A 23,157-nucleotide genomic window follows, 5' to 3' on the forward strand; every position below is an offset into this window, starting at 1 on the left:
TTATCCCATATGACCAACATTTCAATTTGTAACTAGCTAAACTAAATGACTAAAATATTGTGTCTCATTTTTTTATTTGCTTCTTTGCATCGGCAATCCCTTCTTTTATGTTTTCACTGAATTTTCTCAAGAATGACAAGAATCTGTTGACTTCCTGTGGGTCCATTTCGGATAGTTTCTCCTTGCCTCTATAAAATATAGAGACCGCTAGTTGGGCTGCTCTTCTTACGGGGTAGGACTCGGCGATCCGCTGGACCAGATGCTCATTGTTTGCTAGATATTTGAGCAAAGCACGGAGCGGCATGTTGACTGGGATCACTTGAATGACGTTTCAAATGAGCACATATTACGGTACTTCTGCAACAATTCACGCTTCAGCCTCAGCTGGGTCCGGAGAATTTCAAACTGTTTTAATTGATCCTGTTTATTGTATTCTATACCAGGTAATCGCTTGATCTGAAAGACAAATTTAACCAATATCACTCTGCTATACTGCTGTATTGTTCCAGCCACAAAATGTAAAGCAATAAATTTTAATGTTACATGGGGAGATACGTAGTATGTAATGCGTTACCTGTGAGCGTGCTACGTCAAACTTCTTCTGCAGTTCTAGGACCTTTTGACTGCAATCCTGCGACTCGCGATTCTTGGCAGAGTTGTCGTGAAAGTCTCGTTCTACACTGAAAATATAAATTTGTTAGCAACTCTCTAATACATACAAACAAGGTGACTGTCTATAAATAGATGAATGCAATACCTTCGAATAATTTCATAAACAATTGGCAAAAAATCTACGTCTACTTCTTGCACAGTCAGAGGACTAAAATTGTTTTGATCTGAATGGTCTGTGTTATTTTCCATCTTATGAGTCGAATTATACACAAAATATAACACAAATCACTTGCCTAAATATGAAATCGTCTATGAAAAATGAAAGAAAGAAACGGTGAAGAGAAAAAGAAACGAGTCCAAAATATTTGACACTGACAGCAAATTATGATGACATTGACTTATCACAATGTCCAAAGATTTTATAATTTCATCAAAGATTTATGAGTAACTATGTAAGACGAGTCTACTTCCGGTTCCCCAGCCAGCGCGTGTTTTGCTCTACACATGGCTCTACACAATCATCAAAAAAAATTTGTAGGGAACTTTGATTGATTTACGTGTAGAACACGCACTGCTGTAGTCTCAAAACTTGTAAAGGTCGCCCAACGAAAGTTGAGGTGAAGCAATGGTGAGGGTGAAGCGAACATCTTTATTAAAGGAGGATTAAATTGGCTGGCAGTGCAAGTTGTCACAGTGCGACAAGCAAATGTAATATTGATTGCCTCAACTCTTGCTGCACGACCTATAAAAGTTATATCTCCAATGCAATGGAATCGTAGACAGAGAATAATAATGGAATGAAGTTACGATTTTCCTTGAGATACTTTTAAAAAAAATGACTACAGATTATGTGCGAAAACGTCAAACTTGACATTGACAGCTTGACATTATAAAAATGTTGTTGATCGACTAAATGTGTGTTTTTACAGCATTTTAATTAGATAAATCCATAAAAATGGATGAAGTTGCAAAATTAGAACATCTTTCTTTGGTATCTAAAATATGCACGGAGTTAGATAACCATTTAGGGCTAAATGACAAAGATTTAGGTAAGAATTTTTACATGTGAAATCGTACACTATTATTGCTCAATAATACCCTAAAACGTTTTTATCCTATGCAAATATCAATAAATAATTACTATTTAATATTGCTAGCTTAAATAGACCAATTATCCTATTCAAAATATCTCAATTTCTTCCTTATTTTATAAATTTATTTTAATACCATTTTATTTTTTTCAGCTGAATTCATTATTGATCTAGCAGACAAAAATCCTACATTTGATGGATTCAAGAAAGTTCTTATTGAAAATGGAGCAGAGTTTTCAGATTCTTTCATGACAAACTTGCTTCGAATTATACAGCACATGAAACCTGCCAAGACTGATGCACAAAAAACGGAAACAGAATCAAGCAAGCACAATCCTTTAGCTACGAAATTTCCTGGGCTCGCGATTCCTAATGAAAAACCTCCTGTTTTCTCTTCTGATGATGAAGAAAGTGAGGATGAGAAGAAAAATAAGAGGATAACATCTAAAGACATATTCAAGGATGAAACTAAACCTAAGAGTGATAACGTAATTGACCAGGCGATGGCTGAACTAGAAGCTTTGGCTCCTTCTTACTCTGGACCAAAAGTAGAATCAAAATCAGAAGACAAAAAGAAATCGGAGTCAAGTGATACAAAAGAGACAAAGGATAGTAGGGTTAAAAAAAGAGAAAAATCAAGAGATAGAAGTAGACGCAGTAGAAGTAAAGACAAGAGAAGTCGTAGTAGAGACCGCCGGAGCAGAAGCAGAGATAGGGACAGGAAGCGGAGGTCGCGGAGCAGACAACGTCACAGATCTCGATCCAGAGATAGGCACAGGTCCAGGTCGAGAAACAGGCACAGGTCCAGATCTAAGGACAGGCAGAGGTCGAGGTCCAAGGACAGGCATAGGAGGTCCAGGTCAAGGGACAGACACAGGAGGTCTAGGTCCAGAGGGAAGAGGTCTCATTCAAGGGATAGGGAAGACAGGGGTAGATATGGGGATCAAGGGAAGAAACCTAGAAAGAGGAGTCCTGAGGTTGAAATAAGTGATGACCCAGAACCTGGCAAGGTAATTTTTAAATTAATAAATCCAGTTTCTTTTTGTCAAGTATATGCAGAGTACATCATGCATATAAGTAGTTTTATTAGGTAGTGGTTGACTTACAGCCGCACTCAGAAAGGTTCATTAAATTAGTCCTAATGAGTACTTAACTAATTATCATTAAATTTCTTAATTGACGGTTCATCCCAGAAACAAAACTTAAGGGTTCATTTGCTAATGACAGATTTAAGTAACCGTAGGGCGGACCATCCCTATCGACTGCGTTTCGATAAAGCATTGGTGTAGCCACGCTTAAAAAATATTGGTATTTACTAGTGAAAAAGTGGATTTAAAATATGTAAAATCATTATTTATAGTAATATGATTGATAGTCAGTTCTTTTACTGTTAGTTTTTATTGATTTACAAAGCGAAATAGCTATTTAAATTAAAATTAAATAGAGCAACTTGGGCTTTTTTTTTCTATGGGAACACTCACTGCTGTCAATGTCATAATATTAAACAAGGTTTGTTTGTGATTTCTGTTTTGTTGTTTCTCCGGAAGAGATTATTATATTTTCAACGTAAATATATCCTAAACCTAAAAATATCATGGTAAGTAGGCATTTATATAATACTTTAAAGTGTGTGGCATTCAATTTGTTGTATGTTAAACTTGCATTCATATAAAACTACTGTTTTAATTTAGGATAATAATCAATCAAAAACACCACGCAAAAGAATGTGCAATTTCACTGCCGATGAAAAGGCTCTATTGGCACAATTAATTAAAAAGACGCCAATCGTGGAGTCCAAATTAACGGATGGAAAGTCTGTCTCCAAAAAACAAGCAGCGTGGGATTTAATAACACGAGAGTTTAATAGCAACGCCAATGTACACAAGGTGGTATAGCTTACCTACTTTTTAATTTTTTTTAATGAAATTTATTCTGTTTTATTTATTAAATTTACTCATTCCAAAATATTTATAAATATTGTTATACTATTTCAGCGTGAGACTATTACTTTGAAGAGAGCATGGGATAACATGAAAGCCTACACACGTAAAGCTCGCGCAACTGAACGAGGAAACTTATTAAGAACTGGAGGCGGACCATCAGCACCTCCACCGCCACACAATGAAGCCATAATAACCATGGTTGAAGAGGTGCGTATCATTATGTATTTTCTCTATATAAATGTTTCAAAAACTATCAAGTACTCCCTACCTCAACTGTTTTTATTTTTCAGGCTGCACCTATTATAATTTGTGAGTTGAATAACCCGTTTGATAGTGACGGAACCATACTGGATACAATCAGCAATAGTCAACAACAGGACTTGTTAGACAAACCTAACATTTCTGTATCGATTGACACCAGAGGTACTTTTGCTCTTGTACTATTTTATGGATGATGACAATGTTTTGTTCATCCTTATTTTTATGTTATGCTGATAAGATTGTTAATGTAAGTTTGTTTTTAGATATATTGGAAACAGAGAACTTAAAAGATTCCGAAGTAAATATATTGAGTTTTGAAGAGCAGGAAGACGGCAAAATCTTTGACAATAACCACTTTGAAGTCGAAGATTTGCAAGTTACAGGTATTAAGTATACTTACCTACTATTTATCCAATAATACAAATTATTTAAAAAATTAGAATGATATCTAATAACTTTATGCTTGCTTAAACTCTTTCAGATGGTAAACCTTATTTAGCAGCAAAGACCAAGACTGCTGATCAAGTTCGGAAACCCACAGACTACATTCGTCGAGAGGCTGTGATACGAATTAAACATTTAGAAAATAAAAAAAGAATGGAAATGCAAATATTGAAAACCCAGGTACATTATGTTTCAATCATGAAATCATGAATCTAGTGATTTTTTATCAAGTAATTAAAATAAAGTACAACACAATGTATATTATTATGTTTCTCTTTACAGTTAGAAGTAGAGGAAATTAAAAAAGCAACAGCGTTATTAGAACAACAAAGACAGAAGACATTATTAGAGAAAGCGAAAATTGAGTTAGAAGAAATTAAGAAGTCAAATGGTGGTTAAAAACAAAGAAGTAAAATGGTAGTTAAAAATAAAAATATTTGTTTGATTTTCGGATTTTTATTTATAAAAACATTAATGCATTTGTGTAGATGAAAATTATGTAGGTAGTATGCACGTAGTAATGCTGCAATTCTATTCCCCAAGATAATTATAATGAGAAACACTGGAGAGATGCTTCGGCATAAAGATTCGATCTGGGATGACATAAAAAGATTAATATATATCTATACATAATATATTAAGAAAAAAACCTTTCAACCAAAGATTGTCTTAATGTAAAGCCATTGCTGTTTGGGTTTTCGGTAACTGGTACATCCACAATGTCATTATAAATATCAATGTCATCCCAGTTCGATGGCACCAAGTCATTTACCAATAATGCTATATTGTGCAGTGTTGCACATGCACATATGACAGCCACAACTGTATCCAATTTAATGCCCATTCCGACCTGGAGACAAGGAAATCTTCTTTTCCAAACGCCAAAGCATCTCTCCACAGTGTTTCTCGTTTTAATTTGGCTTCTGTTATAATTCTCTTGGGGAATAGAATTGGGTGATAAAAATGGTGTTAGCAGCACATTACTAACTGCATACCCACTGTCCCCTAAAATTATCCCTTGCAATTGCCCAGTAACAAGTTTTTGCTTAATAGCACTGCTATTATAAATGAAACTGTCATGACTACTGCCAGGCCAACGGGCTACTAAATCGTAAAATTCTAAGTTTGGCCCTGTGACAGCCTGAACATTAATAGAGAAATACCCTTTTCTATTTCTGTACACTTCTGAAGTCATGCCTCCAGGGCTTCTTATTTTAATATGGGTACAGTCTATACAAGCAATGACTCCAGGAAAATGAGCTATTTCGTAGAAAGATTTCCTGCAACAAAAACAATTATTATAAGTCATGAAACTCAGTAACTAGGTAGTACCCAGTAATATATTTTTATTTTTGTCATTATAAAATAGTCTTACTTCACAGAGTTCATTTCTTCAGCAGTTGAGGGACATTTAACAAAATCTTTCATTTTGCTAGCTATCAATGTAGATACTTGAGCAATGATACGTGAAACCGACTGTTGACAAATATTCATAACATCTCCATCTAATTTCTGAAAAAAAGAGACATCCATTTAAAAAATAACACCTTACTACAAACATTGAAATAATCCTAGGTACCTACAATGCTCACAAACTAAAAATAATGCAATTCATATTTAAAATATACAATTCAATCTTTTCAACACTAACCTGAAAACTGCCTGTAGCGAAGTAGCGTAATGTCAGCAGTAACATAATTTCCGGGGCAAATGGTAGTCCTCTTTTTGTTGGTTTCCTTAGGCCATCCAACATAGGTAATAAAACACTTTTTACAGATTCAGGTGTAAATCTATATCGTGCATGGAATTCTTGAACTGAATATTTTGTAAAGGGATCAGAATAATCGCGTAAATATCGCCTCGGTCCCACTTCTCTAAACCTTCTAGCGTATTCCACAAACTCAACAAAGTCACTCAGATCAGACATTTTTGCTTAATTAAACACGATGCGACTGATTCTCAATAATTATCTGGTCAAAATATCAAAATAACCTCAAAACGTAAATGTCAAAATCAACCATTAACTAAGTTAAGTAAAGGTTTGGCTCTACTTAAATTTAATGATCATTAAAGGATGCTAATGCTCCGTTAACTGACTCTGAGAGTGAACTTTTTTAAATCTATACTAAGGAACGACTTAAGTAACCATTAAACGACTCTGAGTGCGGCTGTTAATCATGATTATCAAATGGTCATTAAAATAACATTAGAAGATAGTTTAATTTGACTCCAATGAATGCTCATAAGATGCTATCTATACATTGTAGGAGAAAAAACTTCACACTTAATGAGTACCTACTTGATAATTTTAATTACTGTAGCAAATAAGTTTGTCTTAACACAAAATGTTTATCTTCCAGATTTACAATGGGCGAGTGGCGAACATAGTTCCGTTTGGCTGTTTTGTCCAAATAGAGGGGGTGAGGAAGAGGTGGGAGGGGCTTGTGCACATATCACAGCTGCGCTCCGAGGGCCGGGTCACTAATGTCTCAGACGTAGTCAATAGGGGTGACAAAGTCAAGGTATTATACACTTAAATATAACATTAAATTGTTATGTTAGTCAAAGATTAACTTTTTCAACTACCAAGAGCATCACTATTGATACATCACTAACTAAGATCATTACCAAGTCTAAGGTTGTATTATAAAAATAAAATCTGTTCTTTTACATTTTAAAACATACAGTACATTGTAATTTTTGTTTCAGATTAAAGTTTTGTCAATGACTGGACAAAAGGTCTCTCTGACTATGAAGGATGTTTGCCAAGAAACTGGAAAAGATCTCAACCCTACATCACATGCCCATTTGGAGGTAAGAATTGCTCAGGGTTTCATAGTCTGGTTTATTGTAATTAGGACTAAACATGATTCAATCTCATAGATTCTGTCCCTAAATTATATTCACCAATCAAAAGCCTCAATCTGTGCTTGTGATTGAATCATGTTTTGAGCTTATTTCTTTAACATGGACCTTAATAATGTAATGTGATGCCATGCATTTATGTCCACACATTTGAGCTCTTTTGATTAGCATTTTTTCTGTGTATTTTACACTAACGCGACTCACAGCCAGTTCCAACCAGCTCACGCGTGCCTTAGTTTATTTACTAGTTGTATCTCAGCTCTCGCGCCTCTGGGAAAAGACTTGCATGCTTTGAAAAAACGCAAGAGCCCCTCTTTTAAATTTGCGTTTTTCATTTAACCTTTCAGCCCTAAGCGGTAGCCGGCTGCCGCGTAACAATTGATTATCTATTATGTCTAGATTCACGGAGCTTGAAGGATTAATTTTATAATATCAGTCTATACTGTCATCAATACTTTCGAATAGCAACATTTTCTAAAGTCTCAACACTGGCACTTGTGTAGTTGTTGAATGTTGTTTTCCTCTCATATCGTGGAACCGCGGTATTGGTCGTCAGAAATATCGTACAAGCTTGATATTTATTAATTTTTCATCAGAGCATTTTTTTTAGTAATTTATTTACCTAAATATTGGACTTCATTGCGTAAGTGGCGGTGGAGTTGTTGGTATGGCCATTACAGCAGGACGTTAGGAGCCTATCTGGGCCAAGCTCTGGGTAACTGTTTGAACTGTATGTATTCGAGGCTATGTGGCATCTCCCGAACAACGCCCTGGTAAGCCCAATCTTAATAATTTCTCCACTAAATCAAGGAAACACATTGGCAATTGTCCTTCATCAAACACAATCCACTTTTCAGTTTTGTCGCCTCACTAATATAATTTTCTTTTTATAAAAAAACATACATTTCTTATGAAAGAGTAAATCAATTCTATATCTTTATTCAATACTAACATTTTATGCAACTTAACTGCTTAAATTTTCGCACAGGCAGGCAGCTAAGTGAGATAACTGTTAGATGTCTGCATTCAATGCATCCATCCAGCCCATCATCCTTGCATTTATTTTTATTTTTATGGGTTCTATTGGTCAAGTCTGCTTTTAAATTAGTCTAAGGTATCAGTCGTCAACTTCTTCGATCTCATTCTACATTCTAACTAACCACTCAGTTGCTCAGAGTTGTATTAAAATTCGGAGATGGTGTACAAAGGGTATAACTTTTTCTACGTGTAGTATATGTGTGCGGTTCGTATATTTTTTAGGTAATTCAGTTTTTATGTCGTGGTTGTACAATGTTTTCTTGGATTACGTTTGCGCAGGCAGAACGTGAGGGGCGCAACCCGGACCGACCGGCGCCCGCGGCGACTGTACTGGCGGGGCTGCAGGGCGCGCTCGAGCCTGACGAGGACTCCAGCCGCAAGCGCGTCACCAGGATCTCCAGCCCCGAGCGATGGGAGATCAAGCAGGTCAGTGCACTACATTACACTATTCGATACATTATTATGTTATATTAGTTTTTAAAAAGTAAGTGCAGGCGACCGGCGCACCAGGCTAGACACTGGAAGTGTCTGGTCTGATGTGCCGGCGACTGTAGGAACCAATTTTGCATGTGTGTGTTATTACTTAGTTAATATGTACAATAAGTTACACTTATAACAGTTAGCACGAGAACGACTGCCGACAAACTGTTAAGCAGTTTGGCAGATTAGTATTAAGTAAAATCGATGTAACTTTTATGAGACAATAAATAAAAAAATAAAAAAAAACATAGAGCATTGGTTCCCAAACTTATTTGAGACGCACCCCCTTTCGACCATACAAAAATTCCGCGCCCTTCCTCCAGTCAAGATTTATTGGTCGTATCGAGCAGTCTGGAATGCATTTTCTCAGCGGTCGCAGGTTTTATACAGATGGCCCGCGCCCCTTTTAAGGCGATTAGAGTCCTCAATGACCTTGGGCGTTTGACCTTCACGCCGCGAGCAACACCCGCGTACCCCGCACCAAAAACTCCGATTTGACACCGATCAAAAATACACGGGCATAGGTAGATACAGAATAGAAGCTCTTTCTTCATACATTACTGCCTATTATTTTAAACTTAAATTGATGAACCTTGATGTCGGTGTCATTTAACTCAGGCGTAAAGGTATTTAATAAAAATAACAAAATCCATGAACAATATGAACATTTTGTACGGGATAAAATTTTATTTTATTTTTCGTAAATTTTCTAATGCTTTTGTCGGTTCAGTCGTTCTCGAAATTTGAACAAACCCGACTTTATTACAAGCTTTTATTTAGCTTGCAATTTATGATGTATGTAGGTAATTACATAAATGTTTGTTCGGGTGGAATCTTGCAAGCTGAATTAGTTGCAAGCTGAATTAGTTAGACCAACTTCCTGACGACAACTAGGCTAGATGACAAAATTTCAATTATTTGTCCGCCAGACAGATAATTAGAAAATATTAGACTCATATTTTTTATTTTCTTTCATAATTAAATAATAACAGTGCTACATCGAGTTGAAATGGCGCGATACGCCACGCTTGAGTAGAATTTTTACTCAAATGTGACGTCACGCGACATTTCAACTCAATATAATACTGTAATTATTCGATTATGGAAAAAATTAAAAAATATGAGTCTAATATTTTCTAATTATCTGTCTGACGGACTAAATAGAATTTCGATTTCATTACCCAGTCATCATCCCTATTGGAACGCATTAGTACCTACCTAGTATTGTCTATGGCCTAAAAAAGCAAATGTTTCTGCTTTTGTCTATCACTTATGAAGAATAAACTGAAAATGTATTTGTCTTTTTATTAGAAATCCTTCATCAATTGATTGAGTTCAAATTTCGGATATACATGTGATTCGGGTGACAATGCAATATTGTGATGACATGGAGCTGATCTGATGGTAGAGCTGGAATGCCAGGGGCCCCATAGCAACTCCGGGAATAAACGATATTATTCCATCGAATTTAGGCTCGTTTGATTTGTATTTATTTATTATTATACCTAAATAATTTCATTACAATTTTCTAAAAATGCACAAAAACTTAAAAATCTTGAAAACGGTGATATTTTTACTGGGGTCAAAATTGGACGTTAGGGAGACCATGGCGAGGCCTATCGATGGTTGAAGGGTTATCCATTGTTTTTGGGACACCCTGTATAAGCAAGTACCTAATGTTATGTAAGTAGGTACGCTACTTTGAAAATCATGAGTCTTCAATTCTCTAAGGGAAACTGCAGGGTCTGATGATGGAGCTGGAATGTGGCCATAGGAATAGGCTAGTTTCTTTAAAAAAGACTTTTGGTCCGTCAATTTTACATTATCAAAAAATATTGGACACAGGATATTTTTATTTTTCAATTAAACAATTAATTACGAAGATAATGATGCGATGAAATTCCGCGTGAGACACAAATCGCCACATTTTTAAGCATGCCTTGACGTCATGTGCCTCATCTTCTGAACTTTGGTGCGCTTCATCTCTTTAAATTTTCATAAGTTTAAAAAAGTGAAAAATACATTTAGAGTTTTTTTTTTGGTAAGTTCACCGACGGTCTTATTCAAACTCTTGCTACTTTCTTGCTTTATCCACGAAACATCCCTATTCTTCGAAATTATTACGATCTACAAACGGAAAATCTCTACTACTACGCCGCAGTAAATTCCCCATCATAAATAAAAAGGTTTTTTTTAAAACAAGCTCTTTTATGCTAATAATTTTGGTTTCATGACATGCTCCTAAAATTCATCACCTTATAAGAGGATTTTAGTTTTTATCTGCGAAACTTTTTAATAATATAGGTACGTTTCATGGTTTGGTAATTTAGGGAAGTTTATTTGCACTTAACATGAAAAATATGGTATCAATGTACTGAGTACCTATGCACCTTCAGTGGCAACAACAAGGTCTACTGGGTACCTATAGTCTACTAAAGGCATGAAATAGATTAATTTCACTAAAAATTAAAACCAACTCCAAAACGAGTCACCAAAAGGTAGGACACCGACACCGACTCCGAAAATGGCTAATTTTGTAATCAGTATCCAAATTTTTAATAAGCTCTATAGAACAATTCAATACCACTTTATCTTAATTTTTTTAATGTGACAGGAGGCAAACGAGCAAACGGATCACCTGTTGGTAAATGATTACCGTCACCCATAGACACCCGCAGACCCAGGGGCGTTACAGGTGTTATTTTTAATTGTGGTATTTTCGCGAAGAAACATATTTAAAATCTAATTCTAATAAGTATGAAAAACATAAATTGTTTTCTTCACGTAAATCGATTAAGTTACAGATTCTGACTAGCTCCTAATTTGGATACTGATTGCAAAGGCCTAGTAAATAAATAACGTAATAATTTTTCTACTTGTATTTATCTAGTGCAGTTGTTTTGGAGTCAACTATAGTTTTTTTACACTAATAGATTCTATTCAGGTAGAAAATAGCGTCTGAGCGCGTCATAATTCAATTGTATTGTCTGACTGCACGTACTCTATGAACAATTCTGACATAAAATCTATTGTCGAACAAAAGTTGGGTTGCACCATCTTACTTCAACTTTGACAAGCGTCAAAAGTCTGTCTAACTCCATACAAAAAACACCGGTTATCGCCAAAGCTACGGTCAAAGTTAGGTCACGTCAGGTGGTGCAACTTAGCCAAAGAAAAAATTCATTTTGATCGCTAATGTCAGTTTGTAGCGAGTGACACAACCTCCCCGTCTGAAGGCCAGCGGCCGACTGCCGCCCGCACCCCGCGAAGGCCCCCTCAACAGCAAAACGTTCGGAATTTATCAAAAGTAAAATTTATGAATGAAAGTAATGTTCGATTGAAAAACGCAACGTGTCATTTAAAGATTAAAGAATTCCCAATCTATTCGTGCAAAAATCTTTTAAATTAACATAGCCGTTTTGGAGGAGTAGGGAATTTAAGTAAAAAATCGATGTCCCGTATTTATTTTTTTAATCCAAAACAAAGAGACGTAGCGAAAATTCAAACGTCACAAATGTAGTCCTTGAACTGTTGTATAACATATATTTTTTTCAACTATTTCTGTCCAGCAGTAAAAGAGGAGTAGGCTTTACAAAATGCCCATTTGGCGCGGATTGAGGACACTAATCGCCTTAAAGGTCTTTGCGCCTCCCCAGGGGAGGCCCGCCCGCCACTTTGGGAACCAATGTCATAGAGTCATTTACTTCAAGTCCCACAGTTTCTATCAGTTTACTTGCAGATACAGGTCAACTTACGAAAACCCTACGAGAGGAACGCGATTTGCTTACGTGATAGCCAACATTTATAAAAGCTTTCGAACTTCGACGACTATTTCAATGGTGAACTAATGTAATTCAAACAAGATGCATTTTGATTGTTCTTTTACTCTTCCTTAGTAACTTCAAGCAATCTGGATAGTCTTTCGTCTGATCACAGATAGCATTTCAGAAAAAAAATAGAATTTTGTTACTTAATCTTTATTGTTACTCCACAGATGATATCATCGGGAGTCATAGACAAGAGCGAGTTGCCAGATTTCGACGAGGAGACCGGCCTCCTCCCCAAAGACGAAGACGGCGAGGCTGACATCGAGATCGAATTAGTTGAGGACGAGCCACCCTTCTTGCAAGGCCACGGTCGCGCTTTACACGAATTATCCCCTGTCAGGATCGTAAAGAACCCTGATGGGTCTCTGGCCCAAGCGGCCATGATGCAGTCGGCGTTGGCGAAAGAGAGAAGAGAGCAGAAGATGATTCAGAGGGAGCAAGAGATGGAGAGTCTGCCGACTGGGTTGAATAAGAACTGGATCGATCCGCTTCCCGAAGCTGATGGTAGGGCGTTAGCGGCCAATATGAGAGGGACTGGAATCACGCCTCAAGACTTGCCCGAGTGGAAGAAGCACGTGATTGGTGGCAAAAAGTCGTCTTTTGGCAAGAAGACGAATCTCTCGCTGTTGGAGCAGAGGCAGTCGCTGCCTATCTACAAGTTGAGGGATGAACTCACAAAGGTAAATTGATTTGCATAAATAATATTCTATATATTATGATTTTCTGATATGCTGCGCAATTTAGCAAAATCTATATCTATAAAAACGAAAGGTCACTGGTTGATTTGATTGACTGACTGACTCACTCACTCATCACTAAATCTCAGAAACTACAAGTGCTAGCAGTTAGAATTGCAAGGGTATTCCTTTTAAAACGTAGGTGCTCACTAAGATGGGATTTTGCAAAATTCAACCCCTAAGGCGATAAAACGGGGGTTGGAAGTTTATATGAAAGTGCTATGTTTTCTCGCGTATACCGCGATAGATACGTGAACCTCCAAACTAATCGAACTATTTATTATCAGGCCGTAGCAGACAACCAGATCCTGATCGTCATCGGCGAGACGGGCTCGGGAAAGACAACTCAAATCACGCAGTACCTCGCGGAGTGTGGGCTCACAGCGCGCGGGAAAGTGGCGTGCACGCAGCCTCGCCGCGTTGCCGCCATGTCGGTTGCCAAGCGCGTAGCCGAAGAGTTCGGCTGCCGGCTCGGCCAGGAGGTCGGCTACACCATCCGCTTCGAGGACTGCACCAGCCCCGAGACTGTCATCAAGTGAGTGCTCAGCAGGAACAGGAGTGGCCGCCATGTGTTGCCAAGCGCGTGGCCGAAGAGTTCGGCTGCCTCGGCCAGGAGGTCGGCTACACCATCCGCTTCGAGGACTGCACCAGCCCCGAGACTGTCATCAAGTGAGTAGGTAGTATACATAGCATATAAATAATTGGAAACATATAAAATCTTTGTCACCATTTATTTCAACCTACACTCATCCATTTCACTGCTAACGTCCTTTTTTCCATTAAGCCACAATGACAGCTTACGATCGTCGGTTCATCGAGTAGATACTTGGAGAACATCTTACATTACGTTTTACGAAAGATGGCCTGACAAACTGTTGACCCACTGTCATAAACCCAAACATCGACGTTAGTATAGGTCGCAGAGTAACGTATATTATAAGCCCGAGTGGGCTAGCTTTACTATCACATACGGCGCTGGCCTCCACATTTCATCATTGGTAGGACGCACGCTAGTCAAAATCTTCACGACCTTCTGGCATCTGTGTGAACATTTTTTATTGTTTCATGGTGATGGTCACTTTACTTACTTTCATAGCTCAGCGACCCAAAACGTGTTTTGGCCTCCGATAGGAAATGCCGTTTGCGCTGGTCACCCTGATCATAAAAAAGAAAAAGCTGGCCACCTTTATCATAAGAAAAATAGTCATCATCATCATCATCATCATCATTTCAGCCATAGGACGTTCACTGCTGAACATAGGCCTCCCCTAATGCTTTCCACGTTGATCGATTGGTAGCGGCCTGAATCCAGCGCTTCCCTGCTATCTTTACGATAAAATAGTAATAATTCCTTATCTCTCCAGGTACATGACAGACGGCATGTTGCTCCGCGAGTGCCTGGTGGACCTGGAGCTACGCGCCTACAGCGTCATCATGCTGGACGAAGCTCACGAGCGTACCATCCACACCGACGTGCTGTTCGGCCTGCTCAAGACGGCCGTGCGTTCGCGTCCCGAGCTCAAGCTGATCGTCACCTCCGCCACGTTAGACGCCGTCAAATTCTCGCAGTATTTCTTCGAAGCACCCATATTCACCATCCCAGGAAGAACATTCCCTGTTGAGGTCTTGTATACTAAGGAACCAGAAACGGATTATCTGGATGCATCACTCATTACTGTCATGCAAATACATCTGCGCGAACCGCCAGGAGATATTCTTCTCTTTTTAACTGGACAGGAAGAAATTGATACGGCTTGCGAGATTCTATACGAAAGAATGAAGTCGTTAGGTCCTGATGTACCAGAGCTGATCATCCTGCCAGTATATTCCGCGCTGCCGTCGGAAATGCAAACGCGTATTTTCGAACCCGCTCCGCCTGGTTCCCGAAAGGTGGTCATTGCGACGAATATCGCTGAAACGTCGCTGACAATTGATGGAATTTATTACGTGGTGGATCCAGGATTTGTGAAGCAGAAGGTGTACAATTCGAAGACTGGAATGGATTCGCTGGTTGTTACTCCAATTTCCCAGGTAAGATCATAGTTAAATATTTACCGTTTAATCCAAATCATTGTGTATCTCGAGTAATATCTCATTCTTTGTAATTTTGCAAAAACCGTTGTGAATTGAACTATGAACGATGCCAAATTGATACTGGCATGTAATGTTATCCATTCATTTGCTTTCTCAAACGAACTCTCTGAAATGTGTTATTTGAGATCTACTTCAAAAAACCTTTTTTTCTTCATAGACTTGAAACCTGATCGAGTTTTAGTAACTCTTGTACTTCGGTCGTCAATTAAGCTATAACCGTATCTGAAGGAATACCAACGTTTGTATTAAAACAATGTTTCCCGTTTCCCAGGCGGCGGCGAAACAGCGGGCGGGACGCGCAGGCCGCACGGGCCCGGGCAAGTGCTACCGTCTGTACACCGAGCGCGCCTACCGCGACGAGATGCTGCCCACGCCCGTGCCCGAGATACAGCGCACCAACCTCGCCACCACCGTGCGTATAACACGTCTAAAGCCCGGTCCGTGAGCACGTAGAATTTTGTCCAATGACCCCAAGCTACCCATCCTTATCGCTCGCGCGTAATTATGTTGCTATCGCGCTCGCACACTCACTGCGGGCGCGCGTCGCACAGTCGCGACAGCAATATAATTACGCGCGAGCAATAAGGATGGGTAGCTAGGGGTCATTGGACAAAATTCTACGTGCTCACGGACCGGGCTTTACTTTCCATTAATGCGGAGCGGAGATTAGACGAGAGGAAAGATATGAGCTGTGTCTATAGTCTGATCGCCGAGCACGTAGAATTTTGTCCAATGACCCCAAGCTACCCATCCTTATCGCTCGCGCGTAATTATATTGCTGTCGCGACTGTGCGACGCGCGCCCGCACTGAGTGTGCGAGCGCGATAGCAACATAATTACGCGCGAGCGATAAAGGTAGCTTGGGGTCATTGGACAAAATTCTACGTGCTCACGGACCAGGCTTTACAATTAATATTTTTTTGTAGCCAAAAGCATTTAATAAAATTCATAACCATCGAACAGGTGCTGCAGCTGAAGACCATGGGCATCAACGACCTGCTGCACTTCGACTTCATGGACGCGCCGCCGGTGGAGTCGCTCATCATGGCGCTGGAGCAGCTGCACTCGCTGTCCGCGCTCGACTCCGAGGGGCTGCTCACCAGGCTCGGCCGCCGGGTGAGTCAACATCAAATTCAAATACACTTACGTCTTAGGCTAAGAACTCACAGCGCACAGTGGTCGGCTTTGTATGGGAGAGCGGAAATAATTTCATTTTTCGGTGTTGTCATGCTCCTTTTCGGTTGTGGAATTGCGGTTTTATTTCAAAACTCACGGGAGCTGTTATTTGCGCGGTTATTCTAAATCGCGCCGCGTGCTAAGTCACTGGTACAAAATGGTCGCCCGCCGAGCGGGACCCGATTACAACCGCGCCCGCTGCGGGCGAAAACCGCGTCGTGAGTTGCGCATTAGTTTTTACATACGTATCTGCATTCTACAGAAGCTGCGGGCCCGCAATCGCCGCGGGGCGGGTAAAAATCGCGCCATGAGTTCTTAGCCTTAGGTCTCTCTCAGTCAACTAGCGCGCGCGGCCACTCGAGTCTTTTCGTCTTCTGCGTGTTGACAGTGCTGAACGGGCTACGAGTGTCATTGCGCGCCGTTAGACGCTATATCACGGGCGGACCCAGCCATTAAAACACCCGCACCTAGGGTTGCCAGGTCCAAAAACACAAAAGCCGGATTCGACGCTTAATTTGGCCGGACATTTGACTCTAAAAGCCGGACACGCCTTTTTTTGCCAAGAGAATTTTTGGCCGGACAAGGCCCTAAAAAGCCAAACATGACACCTGGCAACCCTATTCGCACCAACACCCGCGCCCGCGCACGTGACATAAAGACGCGCGACGCGCGGGAGCATTGTGGACGCAACTCGCGTCTACATACATTTTGGTTAACACGCGCCGGGCGCGGGGCGGAATAAGGCCTCATTTCAACACGCGCCGGGCGCGGGGCGGAATAAGGCCTCATTTCAACACGCGCCGGGCGCGGGGCAATAAGGCCTCATTTCCACTCCGACGCGCCGCCGGTGGAGTCGCCCATCATGGCGCTGGAGCAGCTGCACTCGCTGTCCGCGCTCGACTCCGAGGGGCTGCTCACCAGGCTGGGCCGCCGGGTGAGTCAACATCAAATTCAAAAACACTTACGTCTTAGGCTAAGAACTCACGGCGCACAGTGGTCGGCTTTGTATGGGAGAGCGGAAATAATTACATTTTTCGGTGTTGTTATGCTCCTTTTCGGTTCTGGAATTGCGGTTTTATTTCAAAACTCACGGGAGCTGCTATTTGCGCGGTTATTCTAAATCGCGCCGCGTGCTAAGTCACTGGTACAAAATGGTCGCCCGCCGAGCGGGACCCGATTACAACCGCGCCCGCTGTGGGCGAAAACCGCGTCGTGAGTTGTGCATTAGTTTTTACATACGTATCTGCATTCTACAAAAGCTGCGGGCCCGCAATCGCCGCGGGCGCGGGTGAAAATCGCGCCATGAGTTCTTAGCCTTAGGTCTCAGTCAACTAGCGCGCGCGGGCACTCGAGTCTTGGCGTTTTCTGCGTGTTGACAGTGCTGAACGAGCTGCGAGAGTCATTGCACCTTATCAGATGTCACGACACGGGCGAACCGAGCCATTAGAAACTCCCGCGCTCGTGCCCGTGATGCGTGGGAGCACTGTGAACGCAACTCGCGTCTTTAAACATTTTGGTTAACACGCGCCCGCCTCCACTCTGAATGAGACCGTATTTCCACAACGCTGAAGCAGCTGCACGCTTTAAATACGGCCTACATACATAAAGCTGCGGTCTCCTGTTAAACGCTATACGCGGCGTAACATTTCAGTCGACGTCATACGCCGACGTCAACATCTGAAAGATACCACAACAGTACATTTCTATACTAAGCATAAGCATAAGCACGCGGCCATACATGACGCTGTACGCAGCCTATGGCGTTTATAGGAGGCCACAGCCTAATGCACATGAAACATAACCTGAGCCCATATTTCCAGATGGCCGAGTTTCCGCTAGAGCCGAATCTGTCCAAGATCCTGATCATGTCGGTGGCGCTGCAGTGCTCCGACGAGATCCTCACCATCGTGTCCATGCTCAGCGTGCAGAACGTCTTCTACCGCCCCAAGGACAAGCAGGCGCTCGCTGACCAGAAGAAGGTAACGCCCAGCTACAGTCTTCTTGCTAGAATTAGTTTATAATTTTTGAGGTGGGCTCGGATCAACTCGGATTTGAATCGAAAGAAATGCATGTAATTGCATACTTGCCCTGCGAGACATACGCCCGTATTCACAAACGATGCTTGCTTAAGTCAAGCAGCAAATCGAACGCACAGCGTGGAATAGAGCTCTGTGATTGGTTCGTGTGTGATCCTGTGCGTCCACGCGCACTGTGAGACCTCATAGTAGTGTTTGTGAATACGGGTGATAGTAGGTTATGTAGGGTTCCTTTTATAGAAAAGATGAGACATATCCACTAAAATAACCCCAGTGCTCCGTCGTTCACCTTAGTGGGAAGAACTATGGGAATCCGGACAAAAGAACTATGGTAATCCGGACAAACTACCAGCTTAAAGTGAATATGCGATCATGTAAACGGTCCAATAATAATTTCGAATCAGGGGGCGTAGTGCGAGTTTATATCAAACGTATTCGATATCGAGTGCGTTAAAAAGAACGTATCCGCTAGGGGCGCTGTACATACAATCCGTCATACATTTAATGTCATTTTTTTACGCTGTCGATATCGAATACGTTTGTTGTAAACTCACACTAAGCTCTCAGTTCGTGCGTAATAATGTTCGCACGTTGACGCGCAACCAATGAGGGCTATCGTTTTAGCGCTCACCAGTTAGCGCCACTGTAGAGTAAGGTCCTGTCACTTGCTAGTAGCGAAGACAGTGGCGCCAACTGATGAGCGCTAAAGTGGTAAGAGGACTATCGTATTTGCACTCATTAAGATGGCGCCACTGTAGAGTAAGGTCCTGTCAATCGCCAGGGGTGCCAACTGTTAAGTATAAAAACGATAGCCCTCATTTAGACCATGTAGTCGCTTAGTAAACTTGTATGTGTTTTGTTTTATCGTAAAAAATTGCTAATCGTTCGTGGTGTCCGCAGGCGAAGTTCAACCAGCCCGAGGGCGACCACCTGACGCTGCTGGCCGTGTACAACAGCTGGCGCAACAACAAGTTCTCCAACGCCTGGTGCTACGAGAACTTCGTGCAGATACGCACGCTCAAGCGCGCGCAGGACGTGCGCAAGCAGCTGCTCGGCATCATGGACAGGTAGGCTGAATTACTCGTACCAGGCCTGTCCATCTCCGCGAGTTTACATCGAAAACAAAACACGCACGATGGCCCACCTACAGGATACTATTCGACAAGGCCTCACATACGAGCGAACATTGACTCACGCACGCGTATTGTGTATGATGGAAGAAAATAAAGAAAATGGTGTACTAAATACTGTGCAGTATTTAACTGCCTAAATAATAATAAAAACACAGAATGTACTTTTTTAAGTTGCCTCATGACACTGAGAGGTAAATAAGTAGTTAATATTATTCATGATAATTCATGCTAAATCATGTATTTCCTCCGCCATTTTCCGCAGTTTGGCACCTCACGTCACATCATTTTACCGAAGTCAGCCCTATAGCTTCGGCGCAGTGCCGATCACTGACGTTTGTCAACAAAATGGTGCTTGACTCTTGAGACAGGCTAAATTACACCATATTGTTAATGTCATTGAGCATACATTTTTTTAAATACCTTCGCGAAGTAAAACTTCTGTACGTAGTACTTATTATTATTCTGTGCTCGTACGTCGGACTTCTTGGCGGGAATCTGAAGCGTCATGTTAGCGGTTTTGTTTTATTTCCTCTAATTCGTGTTTTGGCGACTATTAATTCGTATAATTTAAGTGTTCGTGAACGTGCATGAGTGTGGGCGAGTGAAGCAAAACAGTGCATCGTGATTCTTCTGGTTCTCTCAAGTTGTCCATAGGAGGTCTCAGTAAAGCACCATAACTTTACTGTGACTCAAAGGGTGGGAAGGGGTATCATCTATCATCCTTCATTATATCATTACTTGATCTCATTTTGTAACTCGTATCACATAAATATTTGAAAATGGCACAAATCAAGTCGACCTCGACGTGTATTGCCAACATCATCAAAAAAGAAGAAGAAGTACTCGTACGTCACTGTTGTTACTTCGCCAAGTAGGAATAGGACATACCTTACAAGTGTGCTTTACATGCTACATTTAGAATAAAATACTTTAGCAACCAAAAGCACGATGGGTATTATGGCCACAATCTTAGTATACCTATTAAGATTGACAGGCTGCTGACGTTCTACCCAATGCCTTATTTGAAATTAAAAAAAATATAGAAGTAATGATTGCAGCCGATTTTCTTGAGTACTGTGATGTGCCCATAACCTTTTTCGAGAGCTGGATCCAACCGACTGATCCAAGAAACTTTTGCAACTATTTATATCAGGTCCAATCCACATTCAAGTCCGTTATTCCGAAACTTCTGTAAGGTGTTTCGCAGTCTCAGTAAATAGTCCATCTCGTAAAATTCTAATGTAAACATACCTCCTTTCTTTTGTTTCATTTGAACACCAATTAAAAAATATTACCTCTTTCCACAGACACAAGCTAGACGTAGTGTCGGCGGGCAAGAACACGGTGCGCATCCAGAAGACGATCTGCTCGGGCTTCTTCCGGAACGCGGCCAAAAAGGACCCGCAGGAAGGCTACCGCACGCTGGTCGACAGCCAGGTCGTCTACATACACCCCTCCAGCGCGCTGTTCAATAGGCAGCCTGAGTGGTGAGTAGAATGGGACGTTGGGGGCCATCCATAAAGTACTTCACACGATTTTCATGATTTTTTTAACCCCCCTCCGTCCTTGTCACAGGTGGTCACATTTCTGAGACCCCCCCCTCCCTAGTGTGACGTCACATGTTTTGCAATTTCACATCGAAAAATTATTAAATTAACAGCAGTTCCGAAATTAGTTTTATTTCTATTTAAATTAAGTATTTTTTATATGAAATCAACATTATATCAAATATTTGAAACAATTGAAATGTGATGTCACGAAATTTAGGACCCCTCCCACCCCTTGTCACACCATGTCACACTTTGTCAACACCCTCCCCCCCTCTTTACGTGTGACGTACTTTATGGATGACCCCTTGGCAATAGAAGCAGACATTCTATAGCTTTAAATGTCGGCTTAATGCTTCAACCACACCAACGCGTGCAAATCGCCATCGCCGGCCCGATCACGGCGCGACCATAGGCCAATAGTGGACTGTCATATATCACCTGTCATTGGCCTATGATCGCGCCGGCAATCTGCACGCGTTGGTGTGGTTGAACTTGAAGCGTAACTTATCCATGACTGAATCCTCATAATTAGGCGGTTATCACACTGCGCCGCGCTCCGCCGCGGTACGCGGGACGACAGATTTAATCATTGTATGCAAGTACCTCAGTTTGTATAGAAAACACGCGCGGCACTTCACACTGACAACGTGTCTGCGCGCGGGATTGTTTTTATATGAAATCACGCGCTCCGCGGCCGAGCGCGGCGCAGTGTGATAACCGCCATAAGGTGTTCTTAACTACGCTCACCAGTTAGCGCCACTGGCAAGTGAGGTCCTTGCTTTTGGCTAAGACAATGGCGCCAATCGGTGAGCGCTGAAGCGGTAGGAGGACTAGCGCATTTGCAATCACCAGGTTGGCGGCACTGTCGAGTATAATCCTATATCCCCAGTGACGTCGACTGGCTAAATGTAAACCTTCCAAAAGACAAGGTTTTTTTTTTATTTAAAGCCTGGTCCGTGAGCACGTAGAATCCCGTCCAATGACCCCAAGCTGCCCATCCTTGTCGCTCGCACGTAATTATGTTGCTGTCGCGCTCGCACACTCACTGCGGGCGCGCGTCACACAGTCGCGACAGCAATATAATTACGCGCGAGCGATAAGGATGGGTAGCTTGGGGTCATTGGACGGGATTCTACGTGCTCACGGACCAGGTTTTAGAAACTACAATCTGTAGACAGGTCCGCACTTTTTTCAGTTTTTTTTAAGTTAACATTTCGCTCCTTAGGTGGTTATTATAAAGACAAGGTTTCTAACTCTTCATTTTATTGCAGGGTAATCTACCACGAACTGGTGCAAACCACCAAGGAGTACATGCGCGAGGTGACCACCATCGACCCCAAGTGGCTGGTGGAGTTCGCGCCCGCCTTCTTCAAGTTCTCGGACCCCACCAAGCTGTCCAAGTTCAAGAAGAACCAGCGTCTCGAGCCGCTCTACAACAAGTACGAGGAGCCCAACGCCTGGAGAATATCGCGCGTCCGCAGGAGAAGGAATTAGGAACGGACGCAAATAAATTCTACCGAATAATATATTTTGTTTCGTTTCTGTTTATCCCACCTGTGTATTGTACAATGCTCCTACGATTACAGAAATCGAAAAAACGACAAGTACCAAGTGTACGTACGAGTCTTTATTTGCAAGCCTCTAGCACTGTGTGTGGGGTGTCATACCGATAAGATTGGTCAGCTGCTGGTTTGGCTCATGGTGGAATCACGATGGAATGTTCCTACCTGTGATCCTATCACAATGTTTGAGATAAGATATTTGTAAGCTGTTTGTTTTCTGAATAAAATAAAATAAAATAAAATAATTACCAAGTAAGGGCAGGACCGGTCCACGGTAATATTATCATATTATTACCGTGACCGGTCTT

At 41.3% G+C, this 23,157-nt stretch overlaps 4 protein-coding genes across 4 annotated transcripts; 2 read left to right on the forward strand and 2 right to left on the reverse strand.

Annotated features, from left to right (window-relative positions):
* Positions 1–217: 217 nt before the first annotated feature.
* On the reverse strand, positions 218–974 carry LOC135071652 (mediator of RNA polymerase II transcription subunit 9). The gene is made up of 3 exons (XM_063965417.1): positions 758–974; positions 575–680; positions 218–456 (listed from the first exon to the last, which is right to left on the reverse strand). The coding sequence occupies exons 1-3, from the start codon at positions 859–861 to the stop codon at positions 316–318; spliced, it is 351 nt and encodes a 116-aa protein (XP_063821487.1). The 5' UTR covers positions 862–974; the 3' UTR covers positions 218–315.
* Positions 975–1,478: 504 nt separating this feature from the next.
* Positions 1,479–22,813, forward strand: LOC135071648 (ATP-dependent RNA helicase DHX8). Its single transcript, XM_063965411.1, has 14 exons — positions 1,479–1,661; positions 1,857–2,713; positions 6,712–6,873; positions 7,061–7,165; positions 8,534–8,680; positions 12,729–13,241; positions 13,586–13,833; positions 14,663–15,329; positions 15,664–15,804; positions 16,356–16,508; positions 18,389–18,547; positions 19,505–19,671; positions 21,045–21,224; positions 22,559–22,813. Exons 1-14 carry the CDS (start codon positions 1,568–1,570, stop codon positions 22,779–22,781), a joined length of 3,816 nt encoding a protein of 1,271 aa, XP_063821481.1. The 5' UTR covers positions 1,479–1,567; the 3' UTR covers positions 22,782–22,813.
* On the forward strand, positions 2,813–4,796 carry LOC135072203 (uncharacterized). The gene is made up of 7 exons (XM_063966156.1): positions 2,813–3,300; positions 3,395–3,589; positions 3,698–3,853; positions 3,937–4,069; positions 4,171–4,290; positions 4,389–4,531; positions 4,634–4,796. The coding sequence occupies exons 1-7, from the start codon at positions 3,298–3,300 to the stop codon at positions 4,748–4,750; spliced, it is 867 nt and encodes a 288-aa protein (XP_063822226.1). The 5' UTR covers positions 2,813–3,297; the 3' UTR covers positions 4,751–4,796.
* Positions 4,814–6,474, reverse strand: LOC135072202 (putative nuclease HARBI1). Its single transcript, XM_063966155.1, has 3 exons — positions 6,003–6,474; positions 5,727–5,863; positions 4,814–5,631 (listed from the first exon to the last, which is right to left on the reverse strand). The coding sequence occupies exons 1-3, from the start codon at positions 6,276–6,278 to the stop codon at positions 4,989–4,991; spliced, it is 1,056 nt and encodes a 351-aa protein (XP_063822225.1). The 5' UTR covers positions 6,279–6,474; the 3' UTR covers positions 4,814–4,988.
* Positions 22,814–23,157: the final 344 nt, after the last annotated feature.

Source organism: Ostrinia nubilalis, chromosome 5 (genome assembly GCF_963855985.1).
Source record: "Ostrinia nubilalis chromosome 5, ilOstNubi1.1, whole genome shotgun sequence".
In the NCBI taxonomy this organism is placed as follows: Eukaryota; Metazoa; Arthropoda; class Insecta; order Lepidoptera; family Crambidae; genus Ostrinia; species Ostrinia nubilalis.

Excerpts from the sequence above, each read along its gene's own strand:
- LOC135071652 (XM_063965417.1), bottom strand. The coding sequence starts at position 861 with ATGGAAAATAACACAGACCATTCAGATCAAAACAATTTTAGTCCTCTG. Across the intron at positions 681-757 it reads GTTTATGAAATTATTCGAAG|TGTAGAACGAGACTTTCACG; the intron begins GTATTGCATTCA and ends TTATATTTTCAG. Across the intron at positions 457-574 it reads TTGACGTAGCACGCTCACAG|ATCAAGCGATTACCTGGTAT; the intron begins GTAACGCATTAC and ends TTTGTCTTTCAG.
- LOC135071648 (XM_063965411.1), top strand. The coding sequence starts at position 1,568 with ATGGATGAAGTTGCAAAATTAGAACATCTTTCTTTGGTATCTAAAATA. Across the intron at positions 2,714-6,711 it reads ATGACCCAGAACCTGGCAAG|ATTTACAATGGGCGAGTGGC; the intron begins GTAATTTTTAAA and ends TTTATCTTCCAG. Across the intron at positions 6,874-7,060 it reads ATAGGGGTGACAAAGTCAAG|ATTAAAGTTTTGTCAATGAC; the intron begins GTATTATACACT and ends TTTTTGTTTCAG.
- LOC135072203 (XM_063966156.1), top strand. Across the intron at positions 4,291-4,388 it reads CGAAGATTTGCAAGTTACAG|ATGGTAAACCTTATTTAGCA; the intron begins GTATTAAGTATA and ends AAACTCTTTCAG. Across the intron at positions 4,532-4,633 it reads TGCAAATATTGAAAACCCAG|TTAGAAGTAGAGGAAATTAA; the intron begins GTACATTATGTT and ends TTCTCTTTACAG.
- LOC135072202 (XM_063966155.1), bottom strand. The coding sequence starts at position 6,278 with ATGTCTGATCTGAGTGACTTTGTTGAGTTTGTGGAATACGCTAGAAGG. Across the intron at positions 5,864-6,002 it reads TCGCTACAGGCAGTTTTCAG|AAATTAGATGGAGATGTTAT; the intron begins GTTAGTGTTGAA and ends TCTTTTTTTCAG. Across the intron at positions 5,632-5,726 it reads GAAGAAATGAACTCTGTGAA|GAAATCTTTCTACGAAATAG; the intron begins GTAAGACTATTT and ends TTTTTGTTGCAG.